Below are 25,290 nucleotides of genomic sequence, written 5' to 3' on the forward strand. Positions count from 1 at the left end.
GCTACTATGTACTAACCATTCAGGGTACCCAAACTTTTGCATCGGCCCATTTTCCTTTTTCTAATTTTTTAAATGTAAAAGATGAAAATATATTTGTTGCCTAAAATACAAAGGAAATATGTAATCTCTAACTTTAGGCCTTTTAGAGATCATATCATGTATTTCTATGCAGCTGAACGCTCCGGTCCCGAGTGTCGGCGGCTGTGCCGGGCATTGAGGCGAGAGACTTGTGCGAGTTTCTCGCAATACACACGCAAGTGTGACCCCGGCCTAACAGTGCCACTCCGAAACTATTGAAGCTGAAGTGTGCTACATTTTTAATGGAAGCCAATTGCTGTTAGCCGCAAATGCATGCATGTAAAACAAATTGTCCTGACAGTGGACAACCTCTTTAAAGGTACACAGACAAAAGAGGGAGGGAGATTTTAGCATCCCCAAATATTCTAATCCTAACCGGTGCACCCCACATTCCAGCCTAGCCGCGCACAGGTCACCATCAAATGTAGAGCCGAGATCTCGAGGGGCCAAAATATTTTTTTCCAAATGATAGGCCTCTAAGAACGTGAAATACTCATATAGTAACTGCCAAGAGTGCACCTAGAAAATGCAGAATCGGAAGAAGCGTTACCAGCCTGAGGTTGGGTAGTTGGTGAAGGACCCTGGGGCACATGCCCCCTGTCCCTGCCTGCAGTTGATTGCAGTAGGGGCCCTATATTATGCTTCCATACAATTTCCAATATATTTGAATGCTGGAACCTGTAGTCCCCGCTTTGAATAGTTCACAAAGGAAACAGTAGTGGCTGTCAGTAAATGTGCATGCTTTTCCTTGCTGTTCGTTCTAAGCCCCAAATTGATTGTTAGTCTTCGTCATTAAAGTACAATTATCTAAGCGGCAGACTTTCATAAACTACAGTAATACAGCCTCCAATGAAAAGCCCCACTCATTACACCAGACAGATTGTGTTCATTGAAGTCTAATGGAGTCCTCTGCTTCTAATAGTTTTTTTTTTTCAAAGCAGCGTTTATCTTCCAGTCTACGACCAAGCCACGACTCGGCCTAAGAGAAGGCCTCGGGAAAGATGAAAGGCTCGAAAATATGGGATAATTTGATCAGCGAGAGTAAATATTAGTATATCGCAGTGAAGTGACCTTCAGATGTGTATGGTGTCACTTAGGAGCGAGGCTTAGAAGTTGCGAGCAGTAATTGGATCGCATGCCTTTGATTCTTTTTCTGGTCCTAATAGGAGACAATTGCCTAATATGAACGTAATCTGAATATCAAAATACATAAATGAGGCTATCGAAGAAAAGAGAACAAAGCAGAATTGGATATTGTGGCCAGAGACACTGAAAACACTTGTGCCACTGGGTGCTATCCCCTCTGAGCCCCATCTTCTCCCATCATCCTGCTTGTTCAGCATGACTACGGGAAGACAAAGGGGTCAGAAGCTGCTGGACTCTTGTGATGTGAATAAAAATATATAGATGACCAGAAATTGAAGATATTCATCGGGTGTTACAGAGCCCTAAAATAGGTTCACAGTGTCGAAAAATCAGGGTCTTCATCCCTAATCCTCTTTGACTCATGACGTCATAAATTACAGGTTGGTGACTGCCAATATTCGCACAAAATATATGCAGAGGTGTCCACAAGGGGAACAGAGATGGCTGAGACAGGAATAGTCGTGCAAAAAACACATCTACAGTCAACTGTTCCAGGGGATTTGCCTCTCATCAGTGCACAGCAGGGTTTGGCTGACGGAATGAAATGCTATTGATGCCGTTTTGGAAGGTGGAGCTGACTTTCCTTAAAGGTTGTTTGGCCTTCTGATAAAAGACTTCGGACTCCTTACAGCGTTCGGTGTCAGGATTTTCTGGTGCAGGCGAGAGCAGTTAGTCATTTGATTTGCATAATTCCGGCCACATTCCGACTAAACGTGCTCGTCCTTTCTCAGTACAAGTGAATTTAGAGAGGATGAGCCCGTCTAGTCGGCATGTGACCTCCCGCTTTCCTCGGCAATACTGGAGAATCCTGACACTATGCGCACCACACGCTGTTAGGATTCAGAAGTCTTCACTGTATATGTTTTTTTTTATCAGATGTCTGGAAAAAAAGGAGAGCAATTGAGTTTGTAGTCTTATTGGCAACACTTCACGGGTCAAATATGCAAATTAGCTCTCTAGGAGAAGCAAAGACAACTATCTCACTGCCCTGTAATGGCGCATTTACACCAGTAGATAATCAGTGAACAAGCGTCGAACTGGAGTAGTTTGGGCCCACCAGAGATAATCATTCGTGGTGCCCCCATGGATAAGTGGTACTAACAGCAGAGTCTGGCCTTATATTTATCTCCAATCTTATAAAGCTGATAATCGGGGGAATGAGCATTTATAAGAATGATTGTTCCCAAACATTGACCAGTCCAAAAAATCCATTTATCACTTTACAAATCAGTAATACGATCATTTGTCTGGTGCAATGATATTTAAGCCCCCTTTGAAATCAATATTCTCAGTAGCATAGCATTCTGTGTAAGCAGTAAGTGAACTGCTGCAATGCAGTGCCTGCCAGGGCCCACCGGTGAATCCTCCGGTCTTCTGGTGGGCCAGTCAAATGCTGGCAGACAATAACTTGATGCTATAAGAGGACAGCAGGAATGTATTAACCATCGTTGTGTCCCTATTATTATTCGGCTGTCTATTATATGGCTTGTGTATAGTTAATCAGCGCTCGTTAATGCTGACATTGACCTGTCATAGTTCAACCTTTTCACGAGCCTCCTTCTGAGAGCTAATTTTTATACTTTTTCTCAATAGAGTATTGACAAAAAGACAACTGTTCCAAATGGAAACCCAATAGAAAAAAACAGGATTGCCCCTAGCTGTGCATGTTAAAAATTATAAGCTAAGCATTACTCACCTTCCCCCTTCTCCGGTGACGCCTCTCCGCTGCTGCTCCAGGTATTTGTTGACATGCTACAGCAGTGACATCACTACTACAGTGCATGTGACCACTGCAGCCAATCACTGGGCTCAGCGACTCATGTCATCTACCCCAGTAAAGCAGGTAAGTATTTAAAAAGTATAATAGAAGACCCCCTTTAAGGAATGTTGGACTGTGCTGCACCATGGAGTATGGTGGCGCTATATAAATGCCTAATATGAATCAATAAGACTTACCTCTCCTCCCGACACATGATGCTGTCTGTGTAAGTCTGCATCTATGTAATTATTGCTCTCTGTGTTACAGCTATTACCTCCCCAACAAGTTCTCGTCCTGCGATGTCCAGGAATACCACGATTTTCTGAACAGCGGTGGCGGAGCCTGTCTGTTTAATAAACCCTTAAAGGTGAGTGCCATTATTCTTGTTTGATGTGAGGACCATACATACAGATTTGGGATATAAGAAGGAACCCTTGATGATCAGCTGATTGCAGATTGTCCCATTGCTGGGACCCTTGTTATCAGCTGTAATCAATCACAGCGCCCCTGCAGGGGATACCAGGCATTACACAATGCCTCATTGTCATTAATGAGATGTCAATGTAATGCACAAACATGCCGGGTCCTCCTCTCCAGCTGATAGATAAGAGTCCAAAATGAGGGATACCCTTTTCCTCTATTAAAGGGATTTTCCCATCTTATAAAGAAATTACATATGAGTAGGATAAGCCATCACTTACTACTTGGTGTTGGTCCGAACTGTGGTAAAAATGAAAGGGGCGCAGAGCTGGTACTCTTCTACTTTGTTTTGCGTAGGTAACTGCAACCATACAAGTAAAAAATTAAAAGGGAACCCAGCGCTTCACTGACGCTGTACCACCCATATTCCCAGGCCAGGTAATATTCCTAAAATTAGTAAACCATCTACAGTGACTCCATAGATGCCCATATGGCACATGCAGATGCAATGGAGATGCAATTATTGACAGCTTGCTGTAGTCTAGTTTCAGTGGTGGGTTCCCATGTTATTTTCATGCCTTGTCCTGGGATTTTGTATTTTTTGGCCAGTTATGTTATTTTTCCTCTTGCAGTGAGCAGGCATTCACATTTTTTAGCAGTTTTTTTAGCATATTTTTTTTTTGCCGCAGACCAGACAACAAAAAACCCTAGAAATTAAGTTACTTCTCTCCATTTTTCATAAATCATTCTATTTTGACTCAAAAATAAATGCATAATGCTAAAAGAAAACCTTTAGTATTTACCATCCACCTCTCGTGTCTCCCCTTTTCCTCATAGGTTGTAAGCTCGCGAGCAGGGCCCTCATTCCTCCTGGTATCTGTTTTGAACTGTGATTTCTGTTATGCTGTAATGTCTATTGTCTGTACAACTCCCCTCTATAAGTTGTAAAGCGCTGCAGAATATGTTGGCGCTATATAAATAAAAATTATTATTATTATTATTTAGTATTCTGAGGATATTTCATGGGAATTGCCACAGATCGTCCTGTTATCTATTAGTTGTATGACCATGGTCTCTATAGTTCAGGTATGTGACTCTAACACTTGTCTTTCATTTTGCTCTGCAGCTCCTGGATCCCCCTGAATGCGGCAATGGCTTTGTTGAAGCTGGAGAAGAATGTGACTGCGGCACTGTGGCAGTAAGGAAACAATAAATTATATATGTATATATCTAGATATATAATACAGTGTATATAATGTTGTATGTATATATATCCTGGATGAGCACAGTAAAGTAACCTTTGCAGATAGTACTGACACAAGGGCCTGGCATTACTTTCCCCTTCTATGTCTTTTCGTTGATTGAATTTCCTCCTCTTTGTTTGCTAGTCACAATATTCCTCGGGGGCGGAGAATCCTTCACATTTTGTCTCCACCCTGGAGGAACCCAGAACAAACCAGCACCCTCATTTTAGGAGTCCCAGAGCAGCAGTGCAATCTGCCTCCATGACATACACTGACATAAACTCTTGCCACGCAGAATCCAATAATGAAATTGTCTTCTTGCTCCACAGGAGTGTGCAGTGGAGGGAGGGGAGTGCTGCAGGAAATGTATGCTAACGGAGGGATCCCAGTGCAGTGACGGACTGTGCTGCTCCACGTGTCAGGTAAAAGAAGCATAACCGAAAACAGCCCAGTATTAGCCCACCAAACAGCAGGAGCCTTTCACATGTCCAGGGGGCGCTGGGTGGGTATAATATATATGTGTGTTGCTTGCACTTTTTGCCTATGGGTTGACATGGCATACACAGATGGATATGGTTCTTGGTGAACTGTTACCTTTTGATGGCAGCTGGATTTCTGTGTGCGGGGGGTAGATAAGTGCACTCACTTGTACAGTAAATGGTGAAATTAGAAAAAAATGTGTCGTTCGAGTTTGCTTTAAAAAATAAATGGTGGTCAAACTGGCACTGTAACGAACTTGTGCAAAAATTTTAATTTTACTTTTGAAGTGGAAATCCACTTGCCATCATTTGGGATCTGCAGGGTCCAACCTCTAGGAGTATGATCCTGAGAATTAAAGGATTGTACCGCTGTGCAGAGGAACTGCAGCATAGCCCATTACTGGTGTCGGATGCAGTTCCCTGCACAGCGGGTGGCCAGGAGCGCTGCCAAAAGAGTGATGAAAACACACCAACAGAGATAACTTGGATCCCACGTGAACCATATGTAGATATAACTCTACCCATGTAAATATAAGGACAGTAAAGTATACTCCGAATAATCAAAGCAACAAAGAATTGGAGTTCCATACAAAATTATAAAATCTCAATCTCTTTTATTACAAAAAATGTTAAAAACCGTAATAGAATAGATACAAAAAAGAAGCAGGAAGACCCTAGTAACAAAACATCCTAGTCACAGGCACGAAGCTGTACATTCATAATATCACCATGGTTTTTACGGTAATATAAAGCACAACCAATAGCACACAGTAGTATGGTGTACGCCAGTATATAACTGGTTTATAAACACATATAGTATGAACCACCATACAGAAAAAGTTTGATGCTAGTTTCCCTCTTTGAAAAAGCCACGCGAAACGCGCGTTAGGGGGTATTGTTGTGAATTTGCTTTTTGCTCCCTCTAGTGGTTACTAGTTTTTTGACTCTGGTTTTTCTGTCTTTCCTTTTATCCGCACCTGGGTCGTTAGTTAGGGGTGTTGCTATATAAGCTCCCTGGACCTTCAGTTCAATGCCTGGCAACGTAGTTATCAGAGCTAGTCTGCTGTGCTCTTGTCTACTGATCCTGGTTCCAGTTATATCAGCTAAGTCTGCCTTTTGCTTTTTGCTATTTGTTTTGGTTTTGTATTTTTGTCCAGCTTGTTCCAAATCTATATCCTGACCTTTGCTGGAAGCTCTAGGGGGCTGGTGTTCTCCCCCCGGACCGTTAGACGGTTCGGGGGTTCTTGAATTTCCAGTGTGGATTTTGATAGGGTTTTTGTTGACCATATAAGTTACCTTTCTTTATTCTGCTATCAGTAAGCGGGCCTCTCTGTGCTAAACCTGGTTCATTTCTGTGTTTGTCATTTCCTCTTACCTCACCGTCATTATTTGTGGGGGGCTTCTATCCAGCTTTGGGGTCTCCTTCTCTGGAGGCAAGAAAGGTCTTTGTTTTCCTCTACTAGGGGTAGCTAGATTCTCCGGCTGGCGCGTGTCATCTAGAATCAACGTAGGAATGATCCCCGGCTACTTCTAGTGTTGGCGTTAGGAGTAGATATATGGTCAACCCAGTTACCACTGCCCTATGAGCTGGATTTTTGTATTCTGCAGACTTCCACGTTCCTCTGAGACCCTCGCCATTGGGGTCATAACAGTTTGCCAGGCCAGTATTAAATGTTTAATGCATTGCAGAAGAGGGATTATAAGAAAGAAGATTCTGAGTTTTTTTTTTCTCCTTCCCCTTTACCTCAGAGTGGCTATGCTTGCTGCAGACATGAATGTCCAGACCTTGATTACAAGTGTGGACCAGCTGGCTACTCGTGTGCAGGGCATACAAGACTATGTTATCAGAAATCCTAGGTCAGAACCTAAAATACCGATTCCTGAACTGTTTTCCGGAGACAGGTTTAAGTTTAGGAATTTCGTGAATAATTGTAAATTGTTTTTGTCCCTGAGACCCTGTTCAGGAGATTCTGCTCAGCAAGTAAAGATTGTTATTTCGTTCTTACGGGGCGACCCTCAGGATTGGGCTTTTTCGCTGGCGCCAGGAGATCCGGCATTGGCTGATCTTGATGCGTTTTTTCTGGCGCTCGGTTTACTTTATGAGGAACCCAATCTTGAGATTCAGGCAGAAAAGGCCTTGCTGTCTATGTCTCAGGGGCAGGACGAGGCTGAAGTGTATTGCCAAAAATTTCGGAAATGGTCCGTGCTGACACATTGGAACGAGTGTGCATTGGCCGCTAATTTTAGAAATGGCCTTTCTGAAGCCATTAAGAATGTTATGGTGGGTTTTCCCATTCCCACAGGTCTGAATGATACTATGGCACTGGCTATTCAAATTGACCGGCGGTTGCGGGAGCGCAAAACCGCAAATTCCCTCATGGTGTTGTCTGAACAGACACCTAATTCGGTGCAATGTGATAGAAAAACCGCAAATTCCCTCATGGTGTTGTCTGAACAGACACCTGATTTAATGCAATGTGATAGAACCCTGACTAGAAATGAGCGGAAAATTCATAGACGCCGGAATGGCTTGTGCTACTACTGTGGTGATTCTACACATGTTATCTCAGCATGCTCTAAACGTATAGCTAAGGTTGTTAGTCCTGTCACCGTTGGTAATTTGCAACCTAAATTTATTCTGTCTGTAACTTTGATTTGCTCACTGTCATCTTATCCTGTCATGGCGTTTGTAGATTCAGGTGCTGCCCTGAGTCTTATGGATCTGTCATTTGCTAAGCGCTGTGGATTTACTCTTGAACCATTAGAAAATCCTATTCCTCTTAGGGGTATTGATGCTACACCATTGGCAGCAAATAAACCGCAGTATTGGACACAGGTTACCATGTGCATGACTCCTGAACACCGCGAGGTGATACGTTTCCTGGTTTTACATAAAATGCATGATTTGGTCGTTTTAGGGCTGCCATGGTTACAGACCCATAATCCAGTCCTGGACTGGAAGGCTATGTCAGTCTCAAGTTGGGGCTGTCGTGGTATTCATGGGGATTCCCTGCCGGTGTCTATTGCTTCTTCTACGCCTTCGGAAGTTCCGGAGTATTTGTCTGATTATCAGGATGTCTTCAGTGAGTCTGAGTCCAGTGCACTGCCTCCTCATAGGGACTGTGACTGTGCTATAGATTTGATCCCAGGCAGTAAATTTCCTAAGGGAAGACTGTTTAATCTGTCGGTACCTGAACATACCGCTATGCGTTCATATATCAAGGAGTCTCTGGAAAAAGGACATATTCGTCCGTCTTCTTCCCCTCTTGGTGCGGGATTCTTTTTTGTGGCAAAAAAGGACGGATCTTTGAGACCTTGTATTGATTATCGGCTTTTAAAGGGAACCTGTCACCACGTTTTTGGAAGATGGGATAAAAATAGCGTTAAATAGGGGCAGAGGTGGGCGTTACATTAGTGTGTGTGTTATGCGTTTATTACCCACCTAAGTTGCCGAAATAACTTTGCAAAGTCTCCGTTTTCGCCTGTCAATCAGGCTGGTCAGGTCACATGGGCGTTGTCTTCACCCAGATTTGGCGTAGTTTTCCGTTGGTGGCGTAGTGGTGTGCGCATGCCCAAAGTCCGGAATCCTCTTCCAGGGGATTTAAAATAGCGCGGTGTTCGTTATTGCATTGGTGATCGGTGGGCGCGGCCATCTTCCTTTGGCCGCGCGTGCGCAGAAGCGGCGCTCTGCTGGCCGCGGCTTCAGGAAAATGGCCGCGGGATGCCGCGCGTGCGCAGATGGATATCGCGGCGGCCATTTTCCTGAAGCCGCGGCCAGCAGAGCGCCGCTTCTGCACACGCGCGGCCAAAGGAAGATGGCCGCGCCCACCGATCACCAATGCAATAACGAACACCGCGCTATTTTAAATCCCCTGGAAGAGGATTCCGGACTTTGGGCATGCGCACACCACTACGCCACCAACGGAAAACTACGCCAAATCTGGGGGAAGACAACGCCCATGCGACCTGACCAGCCTGATTGACAGGCGAAAACGGAGACTTTGCAAAGTTATTTCGGCAACTTAGGTGGGTAATAAACGCATAACACACACACTAATGTAACGCCCACCTCTGCCCCTATTTAACGCTATTTTTATCCCATCTTCCAAAAACGTGGTGACAGGTTCCCTTTAAATAAGATCACTGTCAAATTTCAGTATCCTTTACCGCTGTTGTCTGACTTGTTTGCCCGGATTAAGGGTGCCAAGTGGTTCACCAAGATAGACCTTCGTGGTGCGTACAACCTTGTGCGCATTAAGCAAGGTGATGAATGGAAAACCGCATTCAATACGCCCGAAGGTCATTTTGAGTACTTGGTGATGCCTTTTGGGCTCTCCAATGCGCCTTCAGTTTTTCAGTCCTTTATGCATGACATTTTCCGGAAGTATCTGGATAAATTTTTGATTGTTTATCTGGATGATATTTTGTTTTTTTCTGATAATTGGGATTCGCATGTGGAGCAGGTCAGGTTGGTCTTTAAAATTTTGCGTGAAAATTCTTTGTTTGTCAAGGGCTCAAAGTGTCTCTTTGGTGTACAGAAGGTTCCCTTTTTGGGGTTCATTTTTTCCCCTTCTGCTGTGGAGATGGACCCAGTCAAGGTCCAAGCTATTCTTGATTGGACTCAACCCTCGTCAGTTAAGAGTCTTCAGAAGTTCTTGGGCTTCGCTAACTTCTACCGTCGTTTTATCGCTAATTTTTCTAGCATTGTGAAACCTTTGACGGATATGACCAAGAAGGGCTCCGATGTAGCTAACTGGGCTCCTGCTGCCGTGGAGGCTTTCCAGGAGTTGAAACGCCGGTTTACTTCGGCGCCTGTTTTGTGCCAGCCTGACGTCTCACTTCCCTTTCAGGTTGAGGTGGATGCTTCGGAGATTGGGGCAGGGGCCGTTTTGTCGCAGAGAGGCCCTGGTTGCTCTGTTATGAAACCTTGTGCCTTTTTCTCTAGGAAGTTTTCGCCTGCCGAGCGAAATTATGATGTGGGCAATCGGGAGTTGTTGGCCATGAAATGGGCATTTGAGGAGTGGCGTCATTGGCTCGAGGGTGCTAAGCATCGTGTGGTGGTCTTGACTGATCACAAAAATCTGATGTATCTCGAGTCTGCTAAACGCCTTAATCCGAGACAGGCCCGCTGGTCATTGTTTTTCTCCCGCTTTGATTTTGTTGTCTCGTATTTACCAGGTTCAAAGAATGTGAAGGCCGATGCTCTTTCTAGGAGCTTTGTGCCTGATGCTCCTGGAGTCGCTGATCCTGTTGGTATTCTTAAAGATGGAGTTATCTTGTCAGCTATTTCTCCGGATCTGCGACGTGTGTTGCAGAGATTTCAGGCTGATAGGCCTGAGTCTTGTCCACCTGACAGACTGTTTGTTCCGGATAAGTGGACCAGCAGAGTCATTTCCGAGGTTCATTCCTCGGTGTTGGCAGGTCACCCGGGAATTTTTGGCACCAGAGATCTGGTGGCCAGGTCCTTTTGGTGGCCTTCCTTGTCAAGAGATGTGCGGTCATTTGTGCAGTCCTGTGGGACTTGTGCTCGAGCTAAGCCTTGCTGTTCTCGTGCCAGCGGTTTGCTCTTGCCCTTGCCTGTCCCGAAGAGACCTTGGACACATATCTCCATGGATTTCATTTCTGATCTTCCGCTATCTCAGGGCATGTCCGTTATCTGGGTGATATGTGATCGCTTCTCCAAGATGGTCCATTTGGTTCCTTTGCCTAAGCTGCCTTCCTCTTCCGATCTGGTTCCTGTGTTTTTCCAGAACGTGGTTCGTTTGCACGGCATCCCTGAGAATATTGTGTCAGACAGAGGATCCCAGTTCGTTTCCAGGTTCTGGCGATCCTTTTGTAGTAGGATGGGCATTGATTTGTCGTTTTCGTCTGCTTTCCATCCTCAGACTAATGGACAGACGGAGCGAACCAATCAGACTTTGGAGGCTTATTTGAGGTGTTTTGTCTCTGCTGATCAGGACGATTGGGTGACATTCTTGCCGTTGGCTGAGTTTGCCCTTAATAATCGGGCTAGTTCCGCCACCTTGGTTTCGCCTTTTTTCTGCAACTCTGGTTTCCATCCTCGCTTTTCTTCGGGTCATGTGGAGCCTTCTGACTGTCCTGGGGTGGATTCTGTGGTGGATAGGTTGCAGCAGATCTGGAATCATGTGGTGGACAACTTGAAGTTGTCACAGGAGAAGGCTCAGCGCTTTGCCAACCGCCGCCGCGGTGTGGGTCCCCGACTACGCGTTGGGGATTTGGTGTGGCTTTCTTCCCGCTTTGTTCCTATGAAGGTCTCCTCTCCCAAATTTAAACCTCGTTTTATTGGGCCTTACAAGATATTGGAAATCCTTAATCCTGTATCTTTTCGTCTGGATCTTCCTGTGTCGTTTGCTATTCACAATGTATTTCATAGGTCCTTGTTGCGGCGGTACATTGTGCCTGTAGTTCCTTCTGCTGAGCCTCCTGCTCCGGTGTTGGTTGAGGGCGAGTTGGAGTACGTGGTGGAGAAGATCTTGGATTCTCGCCTCTCCAGGCGGAGGCTTCAGTACCTGGTCAAGTGGAAGGGCTATGGTCAGGAGGATAATTCCTGGGTGGTCGCCTCTGATGTTCATGCGGCCGATTTAGTTCGTGCCTTTCATGCCGCTCATCCTGATCGCCCTGGTGGTCGTGGTGAGGGTTCGGTGACCCCTCACTAAGGGGGGGGTACTGTTGTGAATTTGCTTTTTGCTCCCTCTAGTGGTTACTAGTTTTTTGACTCTGGTTTTTCTGTCTTTCCTTTTATCCGCACCTGGGTCGTTAGTTAGGGGTGTTGCTATATAAGCTCCCTGGACCTTCAGTTCAATGCCTGGCAACGTAGTTATCAGAGCTAGTCTGCTGTGCTCTTGTCTACTGATCCTGGTTCCAGTTATATCAGCTAAGTCTGCCTTTTGCTTTTTGCTATTTGTTTTGGTTTTGTATTTTTGTCCAGCTTGTTCCAAATCTATATCCTGACCTTTGCTGGAAGCTCTAGGGGGCTGGTGTTCTCCCCCCGGACCGTTAGACGGTTCGGGGGTTCTTGAATTTCCAGTGTGGATTTTGATAGGGTTTTTGTTGACCATATAAGTTACCTTTCTTTATTCTGCTATCAGTAAGCGGGCCTCTCTGTGCTAAACCTGGTTCATTTCTGTGTTTGTCATTTCCTCTTACCTCACCGTCATTATTTGTGGGGGGCTTCTATCCAGCTTTGGGGTCCCCTTCTCTGGAGGCAAGAAAGGTCTTTGTTTTCCTCTACTAGGGGTAGCTAGATTCTCCGGCTGGCGCGTGTCATCTAGAATCAACGTAGGAATGATCCCCGGCTACTTCTAGTGTTGGCGTTAGGAGTAGATATATGGTCAACCCAGTTACCACTGCCCTATGAGCTGGATTTTTGTATTCTGCAGACTTCCACGTTCCTCTGAGACCCTCGCCATTGGGGTCATAACAGGGTATCCAGGGTCCCAGGCACTGATCACTTCACCATGGGTAAGGTACTTTACACCCGATACGCACTGTAATTGTCTCTGTTTCCTTCCTATATGGATAACACTTGGTTATATGGAAACTAGCATCAAACTTTTTCTGTATGGTGGTTCATACTATATGTGTATATAAACCAGTTATATACTGGCGTACACCATACTACTGTGTGCTATTGGTTGTGCTTTTTATTAAATACCATGGTGATATTATGAATGTACAGCTTCGTGCCTGTGACTAGGATGTTTTGTTACTAGGGTCTTCCTGCTTCTTTTTTGTATCTATTCTATTACGGTTTTTAACATTTTTTGTAATAAAAGAGATTGATATTTTATAATTTTGTATGGAACTCCAATTCTTTGTTGCTTTGCTTTTCAAAAGAGTGAGCTGGATGCAGCACTAAATCATAGCTTCTATCATTCACATGGTTAGATGGGGGCAACAGAGGTTGGATCCCCACCGATCTAGCATTTCTTACCAAGGCAAAATATCCTACAGATAATCAAGTTTCCCATCCTACAGTAATCCTCATATTCATACTTACCAAAAACAAAATCAGACCAATTAAAGGGGTTTTATTACGATCATAAATGGGTAAAATTGCAAAGAGCTTGTAAAATCAAGCAACTTTATAATTTACCTCTTATCAACTATAAAAATCCAATACGTTCTTGGAAATGGAGAAAAAAATTTAATTTATAGTTTATCGGCATAGGCACTGACCACCCCTTCAGGGTATCACCAGTTGCCAGTTTCCTAGGCAAGGAGCCCCGAGCTTACAAGCTCTTTGTTACAGAGCTTGCAAGCGCTTCTCTGATGCTTGCCTGATCACTGGATCCAGCCAGCTTCAGGGCCCCAGCTCTCTTCAGATGCCTCCTCTGCAGGCATCGTAGTAGAGAGCGCAGTTCGGATAGGCGGCTCAGCCATGCTGTTTAACCAAACTGTCAATCATCAGGAGCGCACTGCTCCCCCGGCAAGCAGGAAGGCAGCAGGCAGGGGAGTGGTGTGCTCCTGAAGATAGAAGACGAGAATAACCCTTTAAGCCCCAGCCCAAGACCACTTGCTTTGGTAGGTGCTTGCATAAAACCATTCCCTTTAAACTCAATAAAGACTGTTAACAAATATGATTGATGAATATTATACAGTTATTACATGTGAACCTTTAACTTATGCACCGCCCAATATTTCTTGAAGTTTATTCAAAAAGGACTGTTTTGTCGGGATGCTGTGAACGACTGTGATATACCCGAAATGTGTACAGGAAATTCAAGCCAGGTAACAACACAGAATTCTTCACATTCAACAAGTTTTCTTTCTGTATTCCTTTTTTATTGTTTTAATTTCCAAAACATAAGTGCCGCTCTCAAGAAAGTTCTGATACATTTTTGAAATTTTTTCTATTTTATACCATGGCTAGGCTAACTTTTTTTACATTTTTTTTTATTTTAATCTTAGTCTTTGTCTTTTAAGTAATGAGTTGTACAGGATAGCTACCATTTTATGTCTCACATACATTAGCTTTTAATTTATATTAGTTTTTATTTCAGTAAAAAAAGCAATTCTGCTGCTGTTTCTCTTTTAATTTTACGACATACGCTAATAAATGATACTATACAGCTCAATCCATCAAGACTTATTTAATAGGTTATTATCTTTCTTGGAGAAAAATGCATGTTCGGAGACTTAATGATTTTCTTTTTACGTTCCTTTTGAAATGAATTTTATGGAAATGTTTCATTTAGTTTTGTAACTATTAAGTCCTTGCATATAATAGTACACAGGAGAATATTAGGGCATAAATAACATAAAGAAATGTGTCCAAAAACCCTGGGGTCCGTGAATTCAGCTTGGGCTGTCTGCCATTACTAGGCATGGGTATCGTTCAGTAGCGTAGCTACTGAGGGGGCAGGGGGGGCCATGTCACATGAAGGGGCCCACCGGGAGCCAGGGCCACTTCAGTGACGAGGCAGAACACAGCATAGGAGCAGAGCAGTATAATGTCTGCTCCCGTCTGACGGAGACTCTGCAGGCTGCTAGCACAGTGGCGGCTGCAGTCTCCCTCCTGCAGTGAATGGTTTCGCCCGTCTGACCTGATCATGAAGCTTTTCCTGGCTGCAGTTTTTCTTCACTCTGTGCAGGCTGGGATTGGCTCAGGCACGCTGGGTCCTAGTGCCCACCCTGCATTTCACTTACACTCCCTGGTCCTGCCCGCAGTGCAAACTTTATCAGCAAGTGCTGGGGATGGAACTTATTAGGTTTATTAAATTCAGGTGTATCACTGTGAGACCGTTGGGGTATTGTGGGGGCTGAAAGTGAGTGAGGTGGGACAGGGCACTGAGGGGGTGGATGTGAGATGATGGGGGTATTGTGGGGGCTGGAGATGGGACAGGGTACTGGGGGGGGTTAATGTGAGACCATGGGGGTCTGAAGTGGGGGAGGGGGACAGGGCACTGGGGGCTGAATATTATAATGTTTTGTTATGATATTATATGTACTCCATCATATAATATTTGCTGTCTGGGGAGGCTGGAGATGGGGGGTTAGGGGGCTATTGATACGGACCACCTGGGTCTTTTATGAGTATTAGTATAAGGAGCCGCATACAGTAACCAAGAGCTGCATCACATTTACAGCACCACTCCAGCATTATTTTTTATTTCATTGCTGGAGCGGTGCTGACAATCCACGTCCCCTGCCCCCTGTCTGATACTCACCTTCTGGCGTTTTCATCTGTTTTTGTCTCCGCTCGGCTCCGTCTCCTGCAGTTTGTGGCCTGTCCGAGGCTCCAGTGTATCATGGAGCAGCGCAGAGGTCACTAATCAGTGTGAGTCTGTGGGAGCCTCGTTCTGGCCTCTTTCTCACTCTCAGGCTATGTGCACACGGTGCGGATTGGCCGCTGCGGATTCGCAGCAGTTTTCCATCTGGTTTACAGTGTAAACCTAAGGAAAACCAAATCCGCAGTGCCCATGGTGCGGAAAATACTGCGCGGAAACGCTGCGTTGTATTTTCCGTAGCATGTGAATTCTTTTTGAGGATTCCGCAGCATTTTACACCTGCTCCTGTATAGGATTCTGCAGGTAGTAAAACGCAGGTGAAATCTGCACAAAAAACACAGTAAATCCGCACACAAATCCGCAACAAGTGCACATAACCTCATAGTCTTACATTGAGCGCTTGTGACATAGCTTCTAACTTCTGGCCTGTCCGAAGCTGCGCTCACAAGTTTGAGCAGCAGCACTGCAGCAGTGCCACAAAATAGTGAATACGCCGGAGGATGAGTAAATGACCAGGGTATCCAAATCATGACAGGGAGCTGTGGGCCAATCATACTGTGTATACGGGAGCTACGGGCCCATCATACTGTGTATAAGGGAGCTGTGGGCCCATCATACTGTGTATAAGGGAGCTGTGGGCCCATCATACTGTGTATAAGGGAGCTGCGGGCCCATCATACTGTGTATAAGGGAGCTGTGGGCCCATCATACTGTGTATAAGGGAGCTGTGGGCCCATCATACTGTGTATAAGGGAGCTGCGGGTCCATCATACTGTGTATAAAGGAGCTGCGGGCCCATCATACTGTGTATAAAGGAGCTGCGGGCCAATCATATTATGTATAAGGGAGCTGCAGGCCCATCATACTGTGTATACGGGAGCTGCGAGTCCATCATACTGTGTATAAGGGAGCTGCGGGTCCATCATACTGTGTATAAGGGAGCTGTGAGTCCATCATACTGTGTATACGGGAGCTGCAGGCCAATCATACTATGTATAAGGGAGCTGTGGGCCACTCATACTGTGTATAAGGGAGCTGCGAGCCCATCATACTGTGTATAAGGAAGCTGGGAGTCCATCATACTGTGTATAAGGGAGCTGTGCACACATCATACTGTGTATAAGGGAGCTGTGGGCCCATCATACTGTGTATAAGGGAGCTGTGCACACATCATACTGTGTATAAGGGAGCTGCGGGCCCATCATACTGTGTATAAGGAAGCTGTGCACACATCATTGTTGTGAATTTGGATTCTGGGCTCCCCCGGTGGCTACTGGTGGAATTGAACTTGTGACATCATCTTCCCTGTTCACCTGTTCTGATTAGATCTGGGTGTCGCTATATAACCTGGCTTCTCTGTTAGATGCTTGCCGGTCAACAATGTTATCAGAAGCCTCTCTGTGCTTGTTCCTGCTCCCAGACATCTACTAGATAAGTTGGACATTCGTCCATGTTTTGTTTTTGTATTTTGGTTCCAGTTCACAGCTGCAGTTTCGTTACTGTGTCTGGAAAGCTCTTGTTGATCAGGAATTGCCACTCTGGTATTATGAGTTAATGCCAGAGTCCTAAAGTAATTTCTGGATGTGTTTTGTTAGGGTTTTCTACTGACCATGAAAGTATGCTTTCTGTCTTCTGCTATCTAGAAAGCGGACCTCAAATTTGCTAAAACTATTTTCCTGCTGCGTTTGTTGTTTCATCTCATATCACCGCCAATATATGTGGGGGGCTTCTGTCTCCTTTTTGGGCATTTCTCTAGAGGTGAGTCAGGTCTTATATTTCCCTCTGCTAGCATTATTTAGTTCTCCGGCCGGCGCTGGGCATATAGGGATAAAAAGTAGGACATGCTACCTGGCTACTTCTAGATGATGCGGTAGGTTTAGTTCATGGTCAGTACAGTTACATCTTCCAAGAGCTTGTTCCTATTGAGGCTTATGCTAGTTCTCTGGCCATGGAGATCATGACAGTTTGACCGGCCCACTAAAGGGTTAAAATCCTTGGCTGAGAAAGGAGAGAAATAAGAAGTCTGCTGAAAATTTTTTTTTTTTTTTTTTTTTTTTTTTTCCTCTAGTAGTTAGTGTGCTCTTAATTGGATCACTTGCCAGTCTGTCTATGCTGCAGTCTTTCTTTTTTTTCTCTCTCCTTCTAATCTTTGAATGGCTCTATGTTCACCTGTCTATAATGGATCTACCGAGTGTAACTGCAGGTTTGAATAATCTCGCCACGAAAGTACAAAGTTTGCAAGATTTTATTATTCATGCTCCGGTATCAGAGCCGAGAATTCCTTTGCCGGAATTCTTCTCAGGGAATAGATCTAGCTTTCAGAATTTTAGAAATAATTGTAAGTTATTTTTGTCCCTGAAATCTCGTTCTGCTGGAGACCCTGCACAGCAGGTTGGGATTGTGATTTCCTTGCTCCGCGGCGACCCTCAAGATTGGGCTTTTGCATTGGCACCAGGGGATCCTGCGTTGCGCAATGTGGATGCGTTTTTTCTGGCCTTGGGCTTGCTTTATGAGGAACCTCATTTGGAACTTCAGGCAGAAAAAACTTTGATGTCCCTATCGCAGGGGCAAGATGAAGCTGAAATTTACTGCCAAAAATTCCGTAAATGGTCTGTGCTTACTCAGTGGAATGAGTGTGCCTTGGCGGCTACTTTCAGAGAGGGTCTTTCTGATGCCATTAAGGATGTTATGGTGGGGTTCCCTGTGCCTGCAAGTCTGAATGAGTCCATGACAATGGCCATTCAGATCGATAGGCGTCTGCGGGAGCGCAAACCAGTGCACCATCTGGCGGTGTCCACTGAGAAGACGCCAGAAAACATGCAGTGTGATAGAATTCTGTCCAGAAGCGAGCGGCAGAATTTTAGACGGAAAAATGGGTTGTGTTTCTATTGTGGGGATTCTACTCATGTTATATCAGCATGCTCTAAGCGTACTAAAAAGCTTGATAAATCCGTTCCCATTGGCACTTTACAGTCTAAATTTATTTTGTCTGTGACCCTGATTTGCTCTTTGTCATCTATTACTACGGACGCCTATATCGACTCTGGCGCCGCTTTGAGTCTTATGGATTGGTCCTTTGCCAATCGTTGTGGGTATGATTTAGAGCCTTTGGAGACTCTTATTCCTCTGAAGGGGATTGACTCCACCCCATTGGCTAATAATAAACCACAATACTGGACACAAGTGACTATGTGTATTAATCCGGATCACCAGGAGACTATTCGTTTTCTGGTGCTGTATAATCTACATGATGATTTGGTGCTGGGATTGCCATGGCTGCAGTCTCACAACCCAGTCCTTGACTGGAGAGCTATGTCTGTGTTGAGCTGGGGATGTAAGGGGACTCATGGGGACGTACCTTTGGTGTCCATTTCATCATCTATTCCCTCTGAAATCCCTGAGTTCCTGTCTGATTATCGTGACGTCTTTGAAGAACCCAAGCTGGGTTCATTACCTCCGCACCGGGAGTGCGATTGTGCTATAGATTTAATTCCGGGTAGTAAATACCCAAAGGGTCGTTTATTTAATCTGTCTGTGCCTGAACATACTGCTATGCGAGAATATATAAAGGAGTCCTTGGAAAAGGGACATATTCGTCCATCGTCATCTCCCTTAGGAGCCGGTTTTTTCTTTGTGTCAAAAAAAGACGGCTCTTTGAGACCATGTATTGATTATCGGCTTTTGAATAAAATCACGGTTAAATATCAATACCCATTGCCGTTGCTGACTGATTTGTTTGCTCGCATAAAGGGGGCCAAGTGGTTCTCTAAGATTGATCTCCGTGGGGCGTATAATTTGGTGCGGATCAGGCAGGGGGATGAGTGGAAAACCGCATTTAATACGCCCGAGGGCCACTTTGAGTATTTGGTGATGCCTTTTGGTCTTTCTAATGCCCCTTCAGTCTTCCAGTCCTTTATGCATGATATTTTCCGCCATTTTTTGGATAAATTTATGATAGTGTATCTGGATGATATTCTGATTTTTTCGGATGATTGGGACTCTCATGTCCGGCAAGTTAAGAGGGTTTTTCAGGTTTTGCGGTCTAATTCTCTGTGTGTCAAGGGTTCTAAGTGCGTTTTTGGGGTTCAGAGAATTTCCTTTTTGGGATATATTTTTTCTCCCTCTTCCATTGAGATGGATCCTGTCAAGGTTCAAGCTATTTGTGATTGGACGCAGCCCTCTTCTCTTAAAAGTCTTCAGAAATTTTTGGGCTTTGCCAACCGTCACCGTCGTGTTGGTCCTCGGCTTTGTGTTGGAGATTTGGTGTGGTTGTCTTCTCGTTTTGTCCCTATGAGGGTCTCATCTCCTAAGTTTAAGCCTCGGTTCATCGGTCCGTATAAAATATTGGAGATTCTTAACCCTGTTTCCTTCCGTTTGGACCTCCCTGCATCCTTTTCTATTCATAACGTTTTTCATCGGTCGTTATTGCGCAGGTATGAGGCACCGGTTGTGCCTTCCGTTGAGCCTCCTGCTCCGGTGTTGGTTGAGGGTGAGTTGGAGTACGTTGTGGAAAAAATCCTAGACTCCCGTGTTTCCAGACGGAGACTCCAGTATCTGGTCAAGTGGAAGGGATACGGCCAGGAGGATAATTCTTGGGTCACTGCATCTGATGTTCATGCCTCTGATCTGGTTCGTGCCTTTCATAGGGCCCATCCTGATCGCCCTGGTGGTTCTGGTGAGGGTTCGGTGCCCCCTCCTTGAGGGGGGGGTACTGTTGTGAATTTGGATTCTGGGCTCCCCCGGTGGCTACTGGTGGAATTGAACTTGTGACATCATCTTCCCTGTTCACCTGTTCTGATTAGATCTGGGTGTCGCTATATAACCTGGCTTCTCTGTTAGATGCTTGCCGGTCAACAATGTTATCAGAAGCCTCTCTGTGCTTGTTCCTGCTCCCAGACATCTACTAGATAAGTTGGACATTCGTCCATGTTTTGTTTTTGTATTTTGGTTCCAGTTCACAGCTGCAGTTTCGTTACTGTGTCTGGAAAGCTCTTGTTGATCAGGAATTGCCACTCTGGTATTATGAGTTAATGCCAGAGTCCTAAAGTAATTTCTGGATGTGTTTTGTTAGGGTTTTCTACTGACCATGAAAGTATGCTTTCTGTCTTCTGCTATCTAGAAAGCGGACCTCAAATTTGCTAAAACTATTTTCCTGCTGCGTTTGTTGTTTCATCTCATATCACCGCCAATATATGTGGGGGGCTTCTGTCTCCTTTTTGGGCATTTCTCTAGAGGTGAGTCAGGTCTTATATTTCCCTCTGCTAGCATTATTTAGTTCTCCGGCCGGCGCTGGGCATATAGGGATAAAAAGTAGGACATGCTACCTGGCTACTTCTAGATGATGCGGTAGGTTTAGTTCATGGTCAGTACAGTTACATCTTCCAAGAGCTTGTTCCTATTGAGGCTTATGCTAGTTCTCTGGCCATGGAGATCATGACACATCATACTGTGTATAAGGGAGCTGCGGGCCAATCATACTGTGTATACGGGAGCTGTGAGTCCATCATACTGTGTATAAGGAAGCTGCGGGCCCATGATACTGTGTATAAGGGAGCTGTGCACACATCATACTGTGTATAAGGGAGCTGTGGGCCCAGCATACTGTGTATAAGGGAGCTGCAGGCCCATCATACTGTGTATAAGGGAGCTGTGCACCCATCATACTGTGTATAAGGGAGCTGCGGGCCAATCATACTGTGTATAAGGGAGCTGTGGGCCCATCATACTGTGTATAAGGGAGCTGTGCACCCATCATACTGTGTATAAGGGAGCTGCGGGTCCATCATACTGTATATACGGGAGTTGCAGGCCAATTATACTATGTATAAGGGAGCTGCGGGCCCATCATACTGTGTATAAGGGAGCTGCGGGCCCATCAGACAGTGTATAAGGGATCTGCGGGCCCATCAGACAGTGTATAAGGGATCTGCGGGCCCATCACACTGCGTATAAGGGAGCTGCGGGCCCATCATACTGTGTATAAGGAAGCTGGGAATCCATCATACTGTGTATAAGGGAGCTGTGGGCCAATCATACTGTGTATAAGGAAGCTGGGAATCCATCATACTGTGTATAAGGGAGCTGTGGGCCAATCATACTGTGTATACGGGAGCTGTGAGTCCATCATACTGTGTATAAGGGAGCTGCGGGCCCATCATACTGTGTATAAGGGAGCTGTGCACACATCATACTGTGTATAAGGGAGCTGCGGGCCCATCATACTGTGTATAAGGAAGCTGTGAGTCCATCATACTGTGTATAAGGGAGCTGCGGGCCCATCATACTGTGTATTAGGGAGCTGCGGGCCCATCATACTGTGTATAAGGAAGCTGTGCACACATCATACTGTGTATAAGGGAGCTGCGGGCCCATCATACTGTGTATACGGGAGCTGCAGGCCAATCATACTGTGTATAAGGGAGCTGCGGGCCCATCATACTGTGTATAAGGGAGCTGCGGGCCCATCATACTGTGTATAAGGAAGCTGTGCACACATCATACTGTGTATAAGGGAGCTGCGGACCCATCATACTGTGTATACGGGAGCTGCGGGCCAATCATACTGTGTATAAGGGAGCTGCGGGCCCATCATACTGTGTATAAGGAAGCTGTGCACACATCATACTGTGTATAAGGGAGCTGCGGACCCATCATACTGTGTATACGGGAGCTGCGGGCCAATCATACTGTGTATAAGGGAGCTGCGGGCCCATCATACTGTGTATAAGGAAGCTGTGCACACATCATACTGTGTATAAGGGAGCTGCGGACCCATCATACTGTGTATACGGGAGCTGCGGGCCCATCATACTATATATAAGGGAGCTGCGGGCCCATCATACTGTGTATAAGGGAGCTGCAGGCCCATCATACTGTGTATAAGGGAGCTGTGGGCCCATCATACTGTGTATAGGGAAGCTGTGGGCCCATCATACTGTGTATAAGGGAGCTGTGGGCCCATCATACTGTGTATAAGGGAGCTGCGGGCCCATCATACTGTGTATAAGGGAGCTGTGGGCCCATCATACTGTGTATAAGGGAGCTGCTGGCCCATCATACTGTGTATAAGGGAGCTGTGGGCCCATCATACTGTGTATAAGTGAGCTGTGGGCCCATCATACTGTGTATAAGGAAGCTGCGGGCCCATCATACTGTGTATAAGGGAGCTGTGGGCCCATCATACTGTGTATAAGGGAGCTGCGGGCCCATCATACTGTGTATAAGGAAGCTGTGCACACATCATACTGTGTATAAGGGAGCTGCGGACCCATCATACTGTGTATACGGGAGCTGCGGACCCATCATACTGTGTATACGGGAGCTGCGGGCCAATCATACTGTGTATAAGGGAGCTGCGGGCCCATCATACTGTGTATAAGGAAGCTGTGCACACATCATACTGTGTATAAGGGAGCTGCGGACCCATCATACTGTGTATACGGGAGCTGCGGGCCAATCATACTGTGTATAAGGGAGCTGCGGGCCCATCATACTGTGTATAAGGAAGCTGTGCACACATCATACTGTGTATAAGGGAGCTGCGGACCCATCATACTGTGTATACGGGAGCTGCGGTGTCATGAATCCCAATGGCTAGGGATAGCACAGGACAAGCAAGGTACAAATATATAACGGACGAGCTCTAGGGTGATGGAACCTGGGCTGACCGCTGCCCTACGCCTGACAAACGCAACTAGAGATAGCCAGGGAGCGTGCCTACGTTGGTTCTAGACGCCACGCACCAGCCTAAGAGCTAACTAGTACTGCAGAGAAAATAAAGACCTCACTTGCCTCCAGAGGAACGAACCCCAAAAGGTATAGTTGCCCCCCACATGTATTGACGGTGAAATGAGAGGAAGGCACACACATAGAGATGATATATATAGCTTTAGCAAACTGAGGCCCGCTGTAAACTAGAAAGCAGAACGATACAAAAGGGGTCTGAGCGGTCAGCAAAAAACCCTAATCAAAAAACCATCCTGAGATTACAAGAACCCATGTGCCAACTCATGGCACATGGGGAGAACCTCAGTCCACTAGAGCTACCAGCTAGCATAGAGACATAATAAGCAAGCTGGACAAAAAACCAAACAACTGAAAATCAGCACTTAGCTTATCCTGAAAGATCTGGGAGCAGGTAGGCAGGAACAAAACAGAGCACATCTGAATACATTGATAGCCGGCAAGGAAATGACAGAAAGGCCAGGTAAAATAGGAAACACCCAGCCGCTGATGGACAGGTGGAAACCAAAGGCCGCAACCCACCAAAGTCACCCAGTACCAGCAGTAACCACCAGAGGGAGCCCACAAACAGAATCCACAACAGTACCCCCCCCTTGAGGAGGGGTCACCGAACCCTCACGAGAACCCCCAGGGCGATCAGGGTGAGCTCTATGGAAGGCGCGGACCAAATCAGTCGCATGAACATCGGAGGCGACCACCCAGGAATTATCCTCCTGACCATAACCCTTCCACTTAACCAAATACTGGAGTTTGCGTCTGGAAACACGAGAATCCAAGATCTTCTCAACAACATACTCCAATTCTCCCTCCACCAGCACCGGAGTAGGAGGCTCAACCGAAGGAACAACGGGCACCTCATACCTCCGCAACAACGACCGATGGAACACATTATGAATAGCAAACGATGCTGGGAGATCCAAACGAAAAGATACAGGGTTAAGAATCTCCGAGATCCTATAAGGACCGATGAACCGAGGCTTGAACTTAGGAGAAGAGACCTTCATAGGGACAAAACGAGAAGACAACCACACCAAATCCCCAACAAGAAGTCGGGGACCCACGCGGCGACGGTGATTAGCAAACTGCTGAGTCTTCTCCTGAGATAACTTCAAATTGTCCACCACCTGATTCCAAATTTGATGTAGCCTGTCCACCACCACGTCCACTCCAGGACAATCCGAAGACTCCACCTGACCAGAGGAAAAACGAGGATGAAACCCCGAATTACAAAAAAAAGGAGAGACCAACGTGGCAGAACTAGCCCGATTATTAAGAGCAAATTCGGCCAGTGGCAAAAAAGCAACCCAGTCATCTTGGTCAGCAGAAACAAAACACCTCAAATAAGTTTCCAAGGTCTGATTAGTTCGCTCCGTCTGGCCATTCGTCTGAGGATGGAATGCAGACGAGAAAGACAAATCAATGCCCATCTTGGCACAAAATGTCCGCCAAAATCTAGACACAAACTGGGATCCCCTGTCAGAAACGATATTCTCCGGAATCCCATGCAAACGAACCACGTTCTGAAAAAATAAAGGGACCAACTCAGAGGAGGAAGGCAACTTAGGCAAGGGCACCAAATGAACCATCTTAGAAAAGCGGTCACACACAACCCAGATAACGGACATTTTCTGTGAAACCGGGAGATCAGAAATAAAATCCATGGAAATGTGCGTCCAAGGCCTCTTCGGGATGGGCAAGGATAACAACAACCCACTGGCCCGAGAACAGCAAGGCTTAGCTCGAGCACACACTTCACAAGACTGCACAAAGGTACGCACATCCCTAGACAAGGAAGGCCACCAAAAAGACCTGGCCACCAAGTCTCTAGTACCAAATATTCCAGGATGACCAGCCAACACAGAAGAATGGACCTCGGAGATGACTCTACTGGTCCAATCATCCGGAACAAACAGTCTTTCTGGTGGACAACGATCCGGTTTATCCACCTGAAACTCCTGCAATGCACGTCGCAAGTCTGGGGATACGGCGGACAATATTACCCCATCCCTAAGGATACCAGTAGGCCCAGAATCTCCAGGAGAGTCAGGCACAAAACTCCTGGAAAGAGCATCTGCCTTCACATTCTTTGAACCTGGCAGGTATGAAACCACGAAATTGAAACGAGAAAAAAACAACGACCAACGAGCCTGTCTAGGATTCAAACGCCTGGC

General features: G+C 45.8%; 1 protein-coding gene across 7 annotated transcripts in view; it reads left to right on the forward strand.

The window, feature by feature from the left end:
- The window catches only part of ADAM22 (ADAM metallopeptidase domain 22), a 329,143-nt gene that overhangs the window by 237,460 nt on the left and 66,393 nt on the right, over window positions 1-25,290 (forward strand). For all 7 annotated transcript variants that reach the window (XM_077268285.1, XM_077268287.1, XM_077268289.1 and 4 more), the window contains exons 15-18: window positions 3,251-3,350; window positions 4,530-4,601; window positions 4,977-5,069; window positions 13,797-13,877. In XM_077268285.1, coding sequence (XP_077124400.1) covers window positions 3,251-3,350; window positions 4,530-4,601; window positions 4,977-5,069; window positions 13,797-13,877 — 346 coding nt within the window. The remainder of the gene's footprint in view (window positions 1-3,250; window positions 3,351-4,529; window positions 4,602-4,976; window positions 5,070-13,796; window positions 13,878-25,290) is intronic.

Source organism: Ranitomeya variabilis, chromosome 6 (assembly GCF_051348905.1).
Source record: "Ranitomeya variabilis isolate aRanVar5 chromosome 6, aRanVar5.hap1, whole genome shotgun sequence".
Lineage (NCBI taxonomy): Eukaryota > Metazoa > Chordata > Amphibia > Anura > Dendrobatidae > Ranitomeya > Ranitomeya variabilis.